Genomic DNA, 17,062 nt, shown 5'->3' on the forward strand with positions numbered 1-17,062 from the left:
CCAAATGATGTTTAGAAGTGTTTCTAAGTATAGGTTAATGAAATCTTTATCGAGTCATTTTGTCATGTAATCAGAACCAATAGAGAAAATTCTGAAAAATCTTTCCAAATGATGTTTAGAAGTGTTTCTAAGTATTGGTTAATGAAATCTTTATCGAGTCATTCTTTTGTGATTGTGAGCATAAACTCACTTTTGGTTGCAATAGCTGTACAGTGGATGCTTCAGACTATTGATACTATGTGGAAGGAAATCTGCAAATTATAACCCTTGCTGATTTTTCATTGATGATAAAAGGGAGAGACAAACAGTAATTTGATGATCTGATATCTGAAATGTTGTATATGAGAAATTACGTGCTGATCTGTGTGAATCAGTGCTATTAAGCTCTTGTTGTATATGATACTTTGATCTATGTGAATAAGTGAAATTATCTGATATGTATGTGAAATAATTCTCTGATCTTTATCAATTTGTAAGCTGCTATGATTATGTATTATGTGAAGTTGCATCCATTCAGCTATTACATGTGAATCTATGAATTTACCAATGCTCTGATATGATGTTGAATCAAGAAAGGGGATAGAAGAAATAACTCTGCATTCCAGCATGAAAACACTTGCAAGGTACAAACTGTTTTCCTACTTTCTATGTGATAATAGACAATCATCTGGTTGGGAGGTAATCATCCTCAAACATTTGGAAACACTTGTAATAATAAACAAGACACAATCTCAGTTGACAGTTAAAAGCTACTAAATTGGTCATTCTCTTTGCAAAAATTCCACTTTACAATCAGTCATCTTCATCATCAGAACTAGCATATTCTAGACCTAATAAACTTTTAACAGGGGTTTCTATTTTAGTCTCACCTTCTTCTACTTCAACCTCACCTGCTTTCTTTGAAGTCAAAGAAATCTGCCCTTTCTCCTTCACCTTGTCAACTTCCGATTTGGGACTTCTGTGACCAAAATCACTAGAAATTAAGGAGTTATTCACAGTTACCTCAAGTGGACTAGAAACTTTCAATCGCTTGGGCTTAATTTCTACAACTTTTTTCAACAGATCTTGCTGTCTACAAAGGACAAGTCAAGTAAATTAGACTTGTAGCGCCCACTGAAAGACAATTTATATCATTTGTTACTTAATGCATTCATATGACTCATTGGGAGAGGAGAGAGTACCTAATCCCACTTTTTGGTTTGGGCTCAACACGAAGTGGTAGTGGAACTGATGCAGGTGATGAATCAGCTAAAGTTGCAGCTTTCTGTTCATTTGTTTAAGGAAAGTAATGAAAGAAGAAACTAAAGAAAATCATCTAAATCCAATTCTTGACAATTCAATTTAACAAACTTTAAAAGCCAAGCACTCCTTATATTTTCAATAGCAAAAGAAAAAGGTATACTGTATTCCTAAAAATCTCTGAAATTTCCAATCAATTTTTAAACTGTTTTTTCACCTCTTTAAGAACAAAAAATTTATGCTGCCATTGAAGAAAGGAGCCAAAAGACACAGATGAAAGGAATTTATTAACTTTTAACAAAAGAAAGGGAAAGAAAATCAATCATGCAGACTAGAGTTCTCCAAGGACCACCCTAAACTCAATAAATTAATAGGAATATAGATCCGTGCAAATTGCAATAATGGACCCTCACACCAGTTTAAGAGGGGGAAGGGAAAAAGGAACAGGTACTTGAACTAGGACAAAATAAAGGATCAAATCGACATTTACTATACTGCACAAATTGCTTTTTGATACTTTTAGGAACAAACTTTTGCTCATTTCAAATGGTATCAACAACGTGAAAAAACAAGTGATGATTTTCATCATATTCCAGACACTCTTCCCCTCTTTATCACATGATCAAGAAACTAGCAACAAATAAATGGCACATTTCACGTTCAAAAGCATTATTCTACAATGTTTACTAGCAAAATATAGTTCAAACATGCACATCGAATCTTGATTTTCAACCTAAAACCATACTGACTATTTTTCAACTAGAATGTTGATTTGTCAAGAACATGAAAGGATACTTTAAATGCCGCAAATGCTCGTTTTTCAGTGCGACGTAGGAGGCGTTCTGCATCCTCTTCTGCTTCCATCTGCTCCTTAAGGTATAATAAATCATCACTGTCCAGGGCTGCATACACAAACCTCAAGCAACTATAGGTAATAGAAAAAAGGAAATGCAAATAAGAGAGAGAAAGCGGATTTACCGCCTCGCCCGTGAAGGTAGCCTCCTCGTTCTCCAGCAACCTCTTGCATCTGCTTGTATCAACCACCCAGTTGAAGAAGCCAAGATCCCTGCGGGGCATGTTATCAGAAAACTAACTCCAATTTGTACAGAAGCATGAGATCACTAAATTAATACTGTCTAAAAAGAAAAAAGAACATGACATTTGTGTCTCCTTTTCCTTCTTGTTTTTCTTTCTCATCCCTTTTCAAAGAAGATCCATTGAAGTCTTCTATTACTAGCACATAATTGTTCCTAGAATTAGCTTTATCAATACTGTCCCTGAGAGACAGAGAAAGATGTATGTGGTCTTTTGCTTCCCTTTTACTAAGATCATGTCTTCTCTATCACCAAGGGCATCCTTGGGTAATCGAAAGGAAATTAATTCATGTATAGTATTACAATGAGGCAGAAGGATGCTCTCTCAGAATGTGTTAACGGAAGAGTATCTATATTTCAACCACAAGACCTTTTGGTAATCCAGAGCTCCTTTGGTACCACGGTCGGTCCCCATTAGCCACAAGTTCAAAGGAAAGAATATGGGTGGCCCTGTTGGGAAGGAACCCAAGAGAATCTAGAATCAAGAGAAAATCATCAGAAGAAATTACAAATGGTCTAGACGAAAATTTTTCTTCCAGAAGAAACCAAGGCAGATATTATTTGATGGACCTTATGTTGCCCATCACAGAAATGGGAGGGCCGACTACATATGTAGGAAACAAAAAGAAGTATTGAGGCTACCATTAGTTGCTCTTTCAAAGAAATTTGATGAATGTGAAGGGGTACTTTCATCATGCTAGTTGCTTGCATCGGTTGCTTGTGTCATCCTCTAACTCTTAGTTATCTTCATTAGAGCCACTTTACATCCCTAGATGACCTTAATTAAGACTCTTGATTCCAAGAACTGATTCTATGCAAAGGCAATAATAGCCTAGGGCAGGACCAAGTGAAAATGAAAAGGAGGACATACTGAAGTTCGAATTTTGAACCCCTCGCCAAGAAATGAGAGGTTTTTTTTTCCCTAAATGATCTCATATATGTTTGCTTCACTGTAAAGGTAGTAATTCGCTAAGAATGTAATAACTACTGCATAACAGAAATACATACATTAGTTGGTTGGTTGAATTAGAATTACTTTATAATTGTGATTATTGTCATCGTAATCCTGATTCATAGATGGGAGATCATGAATTAGGAACACAGCATTTACCATAATCACTAATTTTACTCTCAAGAACATTATTTTTTTAAATAAAAATTGTAAAGTATACATTAACAATGTATCAAAACAAGGATACTGCCCATGTACAAAAGATTTACAATCGTGTTAGCGTTTCAATGATATTCCCAAAATCCACATCATTAATAATGTTATAACCTAACAAAATTGACCTAAAATAATATATCCACCTATCTTTTAATCTCTTAGGACTACTCTCAACATTGTCAAAGGCTCTATCATTACTCTCAAGATCATTATACCCCACTATCATTACTATATTTATTTTCATTACCATTGTACCCCTACTCATCAATATGGTTTTAATTTATTATCAAATTTTTTAATTCTTTAAATTTGAATATGTTTGAAATTTTATAGTTATGGTATAATTTGAACCTACCACGATTGCGACACAAGGAGGATTAGGGGTGGAATTCCATGTAGAGAGAAAGGTGCTCATAGTTGCCAGAAGTAGTGGAGGACGGGCCAGACAAAGGGGCTTCCGGATTGAGGAAATACTGCTGGATAGAAGTTTGAGACCTCTCTAAACGAAGTAGAAGTGGAATAGTTCGGGAACGTCTTGAACTCATTGGTTAACGAGGGGCTGATCCAGTCACCAAACTAGTGAAAAAATTCCTATACGGTTGTTCTTCACTAGGGAAGAATTTCTCAAGGCTAAATTAGATCAAAGATTTACGTGAGCAATGATTCAAAGAGGAATAGACACACACCATAGCTCTCATCCCCAATCTCCATCATTTGGGTCATATGGAAGGAGAGGAATACACTTTTTTGAATGGTGTGTGCTTCCCCTTTCCCAACATTAAAGACCACTAATTTCCAGCCCTTCGTTTTTTGTTCAAGAGTCATCCTACTATTTGATAGGAGGATTTAAGAGACACCTGCTAAGACGCTCTAGGGTACACCTTACATGTTTTGATTAACCTATAAATCTATTCTTTTGAATCGTATAATAAACTGCCTTTTGTTTATTGAGGATCTAAGTGGGCTAGCTTTTCTTTAGAGAGCTTATAGATAGCTATTGTGCCAAAGATTTCTTTTTAGAGAAAAAAGATATCACTAAAATCTAATGCTCATTTAATTCCTAAATCTTAATTACGATGTATGTCTACCCTAATCTCTACCCAAGTACGTTGAAGCTATCTCGCTCTTCACTCGCCAGTTAGAGTATAATGGGTGTTTCTTCGTGGACTGTCGTCAGGTGGCAACGGTCGTTTCTGATTACTATGGTGGTGGGCTTTGAGACGTTTTTCAGTTGTTGAACAAAAGTCTTTTGATGTGGTTGGAGAGGGTAGTGGAGTTAGAATTTACAAAAATGAGAGGGGCTTTCGGAAATCAATTTTCTTCCAGAATGGTGATATTGAATGGCTCATTCAGTGTTTCAGAGAGTTCAAATGGAAAAAGGAGGGAGTGTGGGGGAGGAGTAGAAGAAGCAGTTGGAGAAACCTTTGGATGGCATTGAGTAGTAACAAAAGAGGGAAGTCTCTAGTGCTGTCGGAAGGCAATGATGGATCCAATGGGAGAATCAACAAGATCTTCCTTCCAAAGGAGGACAGAGCTGAGGGGTGGTGGCAGATGATGGATGCAATCCATGAGGTGGTGGGAGTGAAGTTAACCCCCCCTGACTGATTTACGAAGAGAGGAGCAAAAAGTGTACCGATTCTAAAGAGTAAGAAGGATCAGGCGATTTTTATGTTCAGATGCCCAGAGTGTTACTTGGAATTAGACCTTCAAGAGGGGAAATGGTTCGGAAAAAACGTTTGCTTAGACTTTGCTGAAACCGGCGACCAATTCTATTCGAGTATGGCAGAAGTGTCTATCGGATCAAAATGTGGTGGGTCAGGTCAATTCAAAAATTGAAATTAAAAAGGGAGGCATAAGAGGGAGTTTGGGCGGGAACTATATAGTGAAATAGTAAAAAAGGGGCCGAGAAGGAAATTACTATGAGCTGAGAAAGGGAAGTGGGTTGATCAACCTGGGCCTAGTAGGAGTTCGAGCAGAAAACGGGTCAAAGTCTGGAGGCCAAAGTGGGTGAAACCCGATTCTCCAAAAATTAGGGTTCCTGAGAGCCATCATTCGACTCTCGAGGGCTCAAAAAAGAAAAAGGAGGAAATAGTGAGGGTTTCCCAGGGTGTAGAGACAGAAATGTCGGAAAGCAAAAGGGTGAAGGGGGAGGTGGTCGTGAAGGGGAGGGAAGAAGTAGAGTTCGTCGATTCTTTAGTGGGAGCTCATTCTGACGCTGAAGGAGAACCAGATAATGATATTCTAGTCCAGACAAGAGGTAAGTTGTAATCTGATGAAGAGTGCCAAAGTTGTACGAGATAATGATCTGGGACAAAGAATGTGATGAAGGCGTGAATGTGACACCCATCACCCGCGAGAATCAGTGGTTTCATGCACCGAAGGATCAGACGAAAGAGGGAAGCTTGGAGAAGCATTATTCTGACGAAGTCCAGATGAATTTTTTAAAGGTTAGTAAAATGTTTGGTATGTCTTTTCATGGTCTGGAAAACAGAATACTCTCTCTGCTTGAGGAAATTGAAACCAGATTTATGGAGGAAGGAAAGGAGAGGAAAACAGGGAAGAAAAGCAAAAAAAAGCAGGGGGAGGGAGGAAGCTGAATTAAAAAGATTGCAGTGGTCTGTCAATTATGAAAGAAAGAAGAAATGTGGGAAGGAGGAGGGGATTCGCTTGTTGACATTGTCTCCATGATAGGAAAAACAATTTCTTGAAATGTGAGGGGTTTGAATGATAGGAAAAAAAGAGGGGTTATCAAAGGGTGTATTAGAAGATGGAAGCCTAATATTTTGTGCCTGCAAGAAACTAAGATGGATGAGGTCAATCAACAAGTGATTAATAGCCTTTAGAAGAGTTGATTGGGTTCATCTTCTGGCAGTGGGGACGGCTGGGGGCATTCTATTGATGTGGGATGGTGATAAATTGAAATGCAAAGAGGTTGTGAGGAATAGGGTCTCCATTTCGTACTTTTTGAATGGAGTGGCAAAAGGAATAATTGGGCTTCTTATGGAATATATTGTAGAGGTTCCATGGAGGAGAGAAACTATTTATGGGATGAGCTCATGAATTGCAAAGTGAAGTGAGGTGACCGTTGGGTGATTGGTGGGGATGTTAACATGATATTAAATAGGGGTGAGAGTTCCGGGGAGAATGTTAATCAAAAGGAAATGAAGGAGTTTGGAGAGTAGGTGGATAAGCTTGAGTTGGTGGATATCCCATTGATGGGGGGAAGTGGATGTTGTCTAGTAGTTCGAATAGGCTCTTTTAGTCGAGAATCGATCGATTTTTTACTTTTAACAGTTTGCTTGCGCAACTTGCAAGGTTAAGCCAAAAGGTTTTACAAAGACTGATTTCTTATCACTTTCTTATTAGCATTATCCCGAATGGTATCCTATGGGACCCGGGACCGTTTAGGTTGGATAACAAATGGCTGAAAGTGGAGAGTTTCAGGAAGCTGGTGAAGGATGTGTGAAGATGGGAAAATAAAAGAGGCACGACCAGCTTCATGCTTGCTTCCAAATTGAAGAGGTTGAAGGTAGAAATTAAAAAATGGGCTAAAGAGGAGGAGAACAGATCCAACAAAATACTCAATGACAATTTAGAGGAGCTGGGCGAGTTGGACCGTTTGGAAATGGATGGGCTGTTGGGGGAAGGGGGTAGGGAGAGAAGAGGGGAATTAAAATTGGATATTGCCACCAAGATGAATTTGGACGCAATTTCTTAGAGGCAAAAGGCTAAAGAGAGGTCGATTAAAGAGGGTGATAAAAACACAAAATATTTCCATAATTTGGCAAACTTTAGGAGGAAGAACAACTATGTTGAGGAACTGGAGTTTGGTGGGGATACTATTAGGGGTAATGCAGTCTCGAGGGAGAAAACTAAGGAATACTTTACTAAGCTTTATACAAAGAGGAGGAGAGGAGACCGAGATTGGATAAACTTCCTTTTAGGCAACTATCGGCTGGCAACAAGGAGGGACTAGAGGTGTCGTTTACAGAAGAGGAAATTTTGGATTGATTGAGGCAATACAATGGTGCCAAAGCCCCGAGACCGGACGGATTCCATATGAAGTTTTTTCAGGATTTTTGGGCTATCATTAAAAATGATATCATGACTGTTTTTTATTATTTTCATAGAACTGGGGGTTTTATCAAATCTATTAACACAACTTTTTTGGTTATTATCACAAAGATTGTTAGAGTTTTTAATATAAAAGATTTCAGACCGATTAGCCTAGTAGGTAATATTTATAAACTGATATCTAAAAGTCTGACTAAAAGAATGTTCAAAGTTTTGAGCACGGTTATTGAGGAGAACCAAAATGCTTTTGTGGAAGGAAGGCAAATCCTTGATGCTGTTATGGTGGCTAATGAGGTAGTCGATGATATGATGGAGCAGAAAAAAGAAGGTATCATTTGTAAAATTGATATGGAGAAAGCTTATGATCATGTTTGTTGGAACTTTGTTATATATATGCTTGAGAGGATGGGTTTTGGATGTAAATGGAGGAAATGGATAAAGAATTATATATCTACGGCCTCTTTTGCTGTGATGGTGAACGGTGGTCCTTCGTCTTTCTTCAGGGCGTCCAGGGGCTTTCGCTAAAGGGACCCACTGTCTCCCCTTCTTTTTCTTACTGTTATGGAAGCCTTTAGCAGGCTGATGGAGAGAGCTGGTGATCTTGATCTGGTGAGAGGCATCGGTGGGGAATGGCACTTCTAGGGTGAAAGTTTCTCATTTATTTTTTACCGACAATGCACTCATCTTTTGTGAACCGAACTTGTGCTCTTTACTTCATTTGATATGTATTTTAATTTATTTTCAAATTGTGTCCGAGCTGAAAATCAATATGAGAAAGACCGAAATGGTTAGGATGAGGGATAGGAGGGATGAGTTGGAGATGGCTAGGGTACTGGGCTGTAAAAATACTTCATTGCCCATCAAATATCTTGGGATTCCCCTTGAGGCGAAATTTAAAAATGTTAGAGTAGAAAATCATGAAAGAGTAGTTTAGTAATTTTATGTGAATTTGTTGTGGACAGGTGGAGATGCCCGCTACCACAATATTCCTTTTTTTCTTCATTCTGTTAGGTTATTTTTCAGGTGTCAGGTGCCTATATAATGGCACTCTTCTTATTCAGTAAAGCAAGGAAAATTAGAGAAGGAATTATTCTCCCCTCGAAAATCTTTATCTTCCTTCCCTAGAATCTTCATGGTATCAAAGCCTCTCTGATGCAGAAGCTTCAATCCAACTTAGCCGAATTCTCAGATGGCCGCGAATGAGCAAAATTTCTCTCCACCTGAAGTACTCTCGGGTGCTTATCTAGCCACACCCATCAACACCGGACTGGTGGAACAGTCTTCATTGTTCATCACCAAGCACAAAATCTGGGAAGCTACCCGAGAGTTCTACTCCAGTCGGGATAACACGTCGGTCATCTTCGAGATTGAATCCGCCCTCCATGAGCTGTAACAAGGTGAGATGTTTGATACCCAGTATTATAATTCTCTCACTCGTAATTGGCAACAACTTGATGTCTTCGAAGAACACAAATGAAGCTACTCAAACGATGCGAAGAAGTTAAAAACGATTGTTGAACAAAATAGGATATTCAAGTTTCTAATGGGGCTGAACAAAACTCTGGATGACGTAAGAGGACGAGTGCTAAGCACAAAGCCCTTGCTGAATATTCGAGAAGTTTTTTTGAGGTCCGCTGCAAGGAGAACCAGAAAAAGGTGATGGGAGAAACCCAGCTCGCTCAACTGAGTGAGAACGTCTCGGCACTCACAACCCGAGTCGCTCAACTGAGTAAGAGCCCCTAGTCACTGATTTTCGAGGAAAGAGAAGATGGTCATGGTGCGAATTCTGCAAAAAACCAAGTCATCTTCATGAGAAATGCTGGAAGTTTCATGGAAAACCGAAAGAGAAAAAGCCCATCAGACCAGAAATTCATCACGAAAATCTAGCAACCTCGGATGATACATCAAACACTCAACCCGACAAAGCTCCCTTCAGTCCAGAACAGATGGAGGCCCTCCTAAAGATGTTTTCACAAAAGGTCTTCTCGGTAATGCTTCAACTGCACAAAAAGGTCATTTCCTACTTGGTTTATCTGCTTATTCCATAAAAAAGAAAATGTAGATTGTGGATTCGGGGGCATCTGATCATATGACAGAAGAGTTCACTGCTTCACCGATACAGTGAGTGTAAGGAGGTATTTTATATAAAAATTGCTGATGGAACAAGTTCTAGGGTGGCAGAAATTGGCTCAATTGATATATCACCATGTTTGACACTACATTCAATTCTTTATGTACCCAACTTGGATTGCAATCTGTTATCTACGAGCAAACTATCTAGAGACTTGAATTGTGTTATTAAATTTGACACTGATCTTTGTGTATTTTAGGACTTGGCATCGGGGAAGACGATTGGTTGTGCTAGATTGGAATAAGGACTATACCTTCTACCAGTTGAAACACCTCCTTCAAATTGAAAAACTTCAAATGCAGTATGTGCTAATTCATTTTCTTTAAGATCTTCAAAAGATAACTACTTTATCATGTTATGGCATTATCGATTAAAACACCCAAACTTTTTGTATTAAAACAATTGTTTCCTGCTTTATTTAGAAATAAAAGTCCGCTTTCATTTCAATGTGAAGTCTGTCAATTCTCAAAACATATTCGAAATTCCTTTCTAAGTTTGGTATATAAACCCTCAAATCCTTTTACATTAATCCAGAGTAATGTATGGGGACCATCACGAGTAAATAACATTACTGGTACAAAATAGTTTATATTCTTCATTGATGATCATACTAAAATTACCTGAGTCTTTCTTATGAAAGAAAAATCTGAAGTGAGCCAAATATTCCAGAAAATCAACATTATGATTCAAAACTAATTTTACACCACAATACAAGTGTTGAAATCAGACAATACATGCAAATATTTTGAATCCACCCTAAGAAAATACCTTACCGATCAAGGCATTATCCACCAAAGTTCATGTGTTTACACCTTACAGCAAAATGATATAGCCGAAAGAAAAAATATGCATATTCTTGAAGTTGCTCGATCATTTATGTTTACTACACATGTTCCCAGATATCTTTGGGGAGAGACTATCCTTAGTGCCACCTACTTGATCAACAGGATGTCTTCCTGTATACTCAAACTTAAAACACCCTACGAAACTCTCCTTCAAGCCTTCCCTAAATCTCACATTCTAAACACAATCCCGTTTAAAGTCTTTGTCTGCTCTGCTTATGTTCACATCCATACTCATCTCAGGGGGAAACAAGACTCAAAGTCCCTTAAATGTGTATTTGTTGAATACTCATCAAACCATAAAGGATACAAATTTTTTTTCTCAGGTACCCGTCAGTTTTACAACACTATAGATATAACATTTTTTGAAAACCAACCTTTTTATTCCACTCTTGATATTCAGGGGGAGAATTTCATTCAGAAATATCAATTGTGGGATGTGAACACACCTCCTCCACATATCTCTTTGACAAATACACCTTCTCCAACAACTGAACCAGTTCCTGAAACTACAAAAGAGTCTGAACTTATCACAGAAACTGATAGCACATTACCTGCAAATAGTGAGTTAGTCTATACTAGGAGGAATAAGACTCAAGATAGAAAAGTATCTGAACCAACTACGCATCGTCATGAATCAGCTCCTGGACTAGGAACTCAGAATACAACAATTAATAAAATCTCTGACTCATCGACTGATATTGATATTGAATTACATATTACTTTACGAAAAGGTGTTCGTTCTTGCACCATACATCTCATACAGGATTATGTCTCATGTGGTAAACTGTCTTCAACATATCATGCACTTGTGAGTAAACTAGACAGCAATACCATAGAACCAAAAATAGTTCATGAAGCACTCAAATTTCCAGAATGGAAAGCTGCAATCCAAGAAGAAATCAAAGTACTTGAGAAGAATGGGACATGGGAGTTAACTGAACTGCCTTCAGGAAAAACTCCAGCTGGATGCAAATGGATCTTCACTACAAAGTATAATCCAGATGCAAGTGTGAATAGACATAAATCCCGCCTTGATGCTAAAGGTTTTACTCAGTCATATGGGATTGATTATCAAAAGACATTTACCCCAATTATCAAGCACAACACTATCCAGGTACCATTCTCATTAGTCTCAAATCTTGATTGGCCTTTTTATCAACTTGATGTGAAAAATGTTTTTTCTCAATGGCGATCTAGAAAAAAGAAGTGTATATAGAAGTTCCACCAGGACTTGAAATGAACCCGCAAAATGTGCGTAAACTAAAAAAGACATTTTATGGTCTCAAGCAGTCCCTGAGGACATGATTTGATAGATTCACCAGGGCAATGAAACATATGAGATATGAACAGTGTCAGTCCGATCATACATTATTTGTCAAACATAGTGTCACAGGCAAGAGAGATGTTATTATCCTGACTGTTGATCATGTTGAAGAAATTCAGAGACTCAAAAGCTTTCTAACCAAAGAATTTGAAATCAAAGATCTTGGCATACTCATGTATTTTCTTGGAATGGCAATAACTTGGTATAAGAAAGGAATCTTTGTATTACAACGAAAATATGTCATGGATCTCCTGAAAGATACAGGCATGCTTGTACAACCCACAGAAACACCTATGGAGTCAAATACTAAACTAGATCTCAAAATTGATAATAAACCTATTGATAGAGAAAGGTATCAAAGACTTGTAGGTAAACTTATCTACTTAGTTCGCACAAGACCTGACATCAGTTTTGCAGTGAGTACTGTGAGTCAATTCATGTCTCAACCTACTGAAAAACACATGTGCGATGTACCGGATTCTGAGATACCTAAATTTGACATCAGGATAGGGATTATTATTTCAAAAAACAATGAACAGGGACATTAAAATCTTTACTGATGCAGACTGGGCAAGATCAGTAACTGATAGGAGATTCACATCTGGTTATAGTACATGTGTGGGGCAATCTAGTCACTTAGCATAACAAGAAACAATCTGTTGTATCAAGAAGCAGTGCTGAAGCTGAATTACGATCACTTGCTCATTGGATGTCTGAAGGAGTGTAGCTGAAAAAAATACTCCTTGAACTAAGGTTCTCAGTTCCTACCCCTATAAAACTCTGGTGTGATAATCAATCAACCATTAGCATGGCGAAAAATCCTGTGTACTATAATAAGACCAAACATGTTGAGATTGATCGACATTTCATCAGGAAAAAAATTGAAGACCAGACCATAACACTACTATATGTTCCAACCAATCAATAAATTATAGATATACTCACAAAAGCACTACCAAAAGAGGCGTTTAATAATATTGTATCCAATCTAAGATTACTCAATATCTATGTAACCTAAATTGAGGGGGAGTGTAGAAAATCATGAAAGGGTAATTTAGTAATTTTGTGTGAATTTGTTGTGGACAGATGAGGATGCCCACTACCACAATATTACTTTTTTTCTTCATTCTGTTAGGATATTTTTCGGGTGTCAAGTGCCTATACAACGGCACTCTCCTTATTCTGTAAGGCAAGGAAAATTAGAGAAAGAATTCTTCTCTTTTCGAAAATCTTCATCTTCCTTCCCTAAAATCTTCAGTTAGGACTTGGGATTCGATTGTGGAGTTGTTTGCGAGGAGGCTTGCGGGTTGGAAGGGGAGTTTTTTATCTAAAGGGGGGAGGCTTACCTTAATCAAGAGTACATTAGCTAACCTCCTAATTCACTATCTTTCTATATTAACTATTTCGATTAGAATGCAGATTTCTTTGGGGTGATGATGATGGTTGTAGAAAATATCATTTGGTAAGGTGGGAGGAGGTGAAGAAGCCTATGGATAGAGGCGGACTTGGACTTAGATCCATTATGGGTTTGAATGTTGTAGTTCATGAGAAATGGCTTTGGAGGTATTGTAATGAGAATGACAAACTTTGGAAGAAGGTGGTGGAAGCGAGATGGGTGCATTGGGAGCGGGATGGCAGGAGAAGAGGGAAATACAAACCGCATGGGATGAGTTTATGGAAGAAAATCAGTGGGGAAGCGAGCAATTTTCGGGATTGCATGGGGTGCAAGGTGGGGAGTGGAGAAAGAGTGAGGTTCTGGCAGGATGAATGGGCACAGACTTTCAAAATGAAAACAGATTCTCTAATATCTACAATATTGCTAGTGAGAGGAACATTACAATAAATAAAGTGTATGAGAATGTTAATGGGGGAAGGGGGTGGAGTGTACAAGTTAGAAGGAACTTGCAAGACTGGGAAATTGATGAGTTTTGTAATTTACTCAATGTGCTGGCAGAAATTAACATGGATAATCAAAAGGATAAGAGGATTTGGAAGTTGAATGAGAAGAATGGATTTTCGGTGAAGTCCTATTACAATTTTATAATCAAAAAGGACAACGGGAATATCATGACAGCCCCATTTAGACAAATATGGAAAGTTGCAGCCCCCCTAGGATAGCTTTTTTTGCTTGAGAAGCCTCAAGAGGAAGTATTTTGACTATTGACATATTGAAGAGGCGGGACAACATCCTTATTAATCGATGTTTCTTATTTGGCTGATGAGAAGACGTAACCACATCTTATTATTTTGTCTAGTTACTCATAGCTTATGGATGTTGGTGTTCGGGTTGATGGAAATGAGATGGGTTATGGCAGGTAATGTAAGTAAGAAATTATGGCTTTGGGCAGGTATTTGTAAAAAGAAAAAACATTTATTTTTTATTCCACTTACTATTTTTTGGGTTGTCTAGAAGGAAAATAATGCTAGAGCTTTTGAGAAAATAGAAACAGACTTTATAAACATCAAGGATAGATAATTTCATACTTTTGGATCCACTTCGCTGGGTCATGACATATTAGATTGGGATGACTTGAGGTGCATCATTGACTACCTAATTGATATGTAACTACTCTGTATCTGGGTGGTACTCCCTTAATACCTTTTGTGAATAATAACACTTTCATCTTTTATTTCAAAAAAAAATAAATCTATTCTTTTGTGCATGGACAGCCTCCACCTTGTTATCATTCTTATTTTCCTTCTAAAGAACACTACTTTCAAGAATTTTGTCCAGCAACATATGTTCTACTATTTTCTCTTAAAACAAAATGTTGTATTCCCATCCAAAATGAAGCTCCCACAAAGTTCCACTAGGCACTAGTAGATGATAATCACATAACTGAACCATCAAGGGTTTGTAACAAGAGTGCTTTCTAATTCAAACCAAGGTGAACTAAGATCAAAACCATCCATGCCAACCACTACAATTAAGGTGTAGTCAGGCTCAACAAAAATGCTAATAAAAATGTGTTCATAAAATAACAGAAATAGGAAAACAAATCCCACAAGTAGATACTTGAATCGCAACCCAAAATATAATGAGCCATAAGACCCCAGAACGTACATTCCCAAATTCCAACGATTACTAATGAATTATTTGTTTGTTTCCTATTTTCTTTCTTCAGAGATGAGCATGCATAATTACGCGGTATACACTCAATTAAAATCAGGTTATGCTTAGGCGAATCTCTAATTTCTTAGATTGGTAACAAAAACCATTGTGCTCAAACTCAATGAGACATTAGTGAAGGGGAACTAGAATAGTAGAGGAGAGGCGACGCGCTAACCTTGGCAACCATGCGTTGGAAAGTGATGTCTTCATCGTCTATCCTATCTTTCCCTTTGCCCCACTTCTTATCTGCAAATTTGTTAGAAACAAAAAAGAATTACAATAAAATCTAGCGACAAAAATAAATGATAAACTTTATTTATGAACAAAAAAGGGGAAAGAAATAAAGAAGAAGAAGAAGAATAAAAAAAAGCACACCTTTAGGGTCGGATAGATTGGTGTATTCGCGAACTTCTCTTCCAGCCATTTTCCACTATTTCCTGGTGAAGAAAACCAATCCACTTAAGATTAACCGCTAAAATTACTTTCTCTGTTCTGGTTTATGACCTCCTTGGATCACTTTGATTTCACAGAATGGTTTCCGTCGACGGAAGAAGAAAGGAAGAAACCTGAGACTGAGGGCACGAACAGGAAATTTTCCAGATTTTACCAGAAGGCAACATATCTTTACATAACAAAAATAATAATAAAATGTTAGAAATTCTTTTATAACAAAATTACCCGATGACCTCAATTGACCCGACCCATATACCCAATTCGGCTGCATTGTTTTATTATCCAAAAAAACCATATGTTATAAATAAATAATAAAATAACAATAAGTTAAAAATATTAAAATATTTGGAGATGGTAATTTCCACTGTTAATTAATTGTAATTTGTGATTTTATAATCTAATAAAGTGTATATGTATACAAGTAAAATCAGAAATTAGCAAATTCCTTATTTTTTAAATAATTTTATACTCAATATAAAATATATTATTTTTAATAGAAAATAATTTTTAAATATATTAAAATATAACTAATATGATGGTTTAGATAATAATTATTTTTTTACTGTGATAATTATTTAATAAGATTGAATAGTTATCAATTTAAATATTTTAAATCAAAAATAAAATATGAGTATAATTCTATTTCTATATGTTATTTTAGTTGGTCACAAGATCTACAAATATACATTATATAAATTTTTAATCACATATTTTTTCTTATATCTTATTTATTTTGTAGAACTTTCCTTTAAAATTAAGTCATGATATTTTTTTATTTTTTATTAGAAATTTTTTTTATTTTTATATAATTTTTGTTCAAATAGGATAATATTTATATTATTTTTTATTTAATTATAAAACTTATATTTTATGCATAATATATACTTTATAATAGATTTTAGAGCAACACCCTTCATCATATTTGAGGTGTTGGTAACTCTGAAACTCAATCTTTATTATTCCTACTTTTAAAATGTAAGCTTATTTGTGCAATAAATTTCATTTCTTTAATATACTTACACTTATGTATTGCTCTAACTATGATACATATGAAATCTATAAAATAACGTTAAAATACATAAAGAATATGATTTTAAAAATTAAGAAAATATGTGTAACTTGAAGCATGTAGATATTATTTTTTAAAATAATCATATAATTAAATAATAGAAATATATCTTTTAGAATTCAACAAGTTCTTATAGCAAGTAACTATAAGACATATAGTAGTAAAATATATTGTAAAATTAAGTAGAGACGTATATATTCTTAAGACTATTTGGATATATCATTATATTTGGGATAATATGTAACACTCAACATTTATTTTTATTTTTTAATATAATTATTTATTAATTGAATTGAATTTATTTTACTTTGATTTAATGAAAATAATAATAATAAAAAGGGTGAAAAATTAATTAAGGATTTAATTGAAAATAATTTTGGGAAAAAGTGGTGAAAATTTAAGTTATTGAAGTATTTTTGAAAAAAAATCAGAAACCGATGATCAAAACGTAATTTAAAAAAATTACGCCACTTTAGATGCCTGGTCAAAAGCCTCGACCAACCAGGACACGCCAGGTGGCAGAGGCGCTGACGCGGGAGGCCACGCGGGGGGA

The 17,062-nt window shown here is 36.3% G+C and overlaps 1 protein-coding gene across 6 annotated transcripts; it reads right to left on the reverse strand.

The window, feature by feature from the left end:
- Positions 1–580: 580 nt before the first annotated feature.
- On the reverse strand, positions 581–15,617 carry LOC110819172 (ankyrin repeat protein). Of its 6 annotated transcripts, none has more exons than XM_088210615.1 (6): positions 15,363–15,617; positions 15,163–15,233; positions 2,218–2,266; positions 2,035–2,141; positions 1,182–1,264; positions 581–1,072 (listed from the first exon to the last, which is right to left on the reverse strand). In XM_088210615.1, the coding sequence occupies exons 1-6, from the start codon at positions 15,409–15,411 to the stop codon at positions 793–795; spliced, it is 639 nt and encodes a 212-aa protein (XP_088066741.1). In that variant the 5' UTR covers positions 15,412–15,617; the 3' UTR covers positions 581–792. The 6 variants fall into 6 exon arrangements, with proteins under 6 accessions (XP_088066741.1, XP_088066744.1, XP_088066743.1 ...); XM_088210618.1 differs by having other exon boundaries at positions 2,218–2,305; XM_088210617.1 differs by having other exon boundaries at positions 581–958; positions 15,363–15,611.
- Between the last annotated feature and the right edge of the window lie 1,445 nt (positions 15,618–17,062).

Source organism: Carica papaya, chromosome 9, assembly GCF_054855325.1.
Source record: "Carica papaya isolate Zhongbai chromosome 9, ASM5485532v1, whole genome shotgun sequence".
In the NCBI taxonomy this organism is placed as follows: Eukaryota; Viridiplantae; Streptophyta; class Magnoliopsida; order Brassicales; family Caricaceae; genus Carica; species Carica papaya.

Bases quoted from the DNA above. Each gene is read 5' to 3' on its own strand.
- LOC110819172 (XM_088210615.1), bottom strand. From the start codon at position 15,411: ATGGCTGGAAGAGAAGTTCGCGAATACACCAATCTATCCGACCCTAAA. The intron at 15,234-15,362 runs GTGTGCTTTTTT...ACAAATTTGCAG, and splicing joins CAATCTATCCGACCCTAAAG to ATAAGAAGTGGGGCAAAGGG. The intron at 1,073-1,181 runs GTACTCTCTCCT...TGTCCTTTGTAG, and splicing joins AAACCAAAAAGTGGGATTAG to ACAGCAAGATCTGTTGAAAA.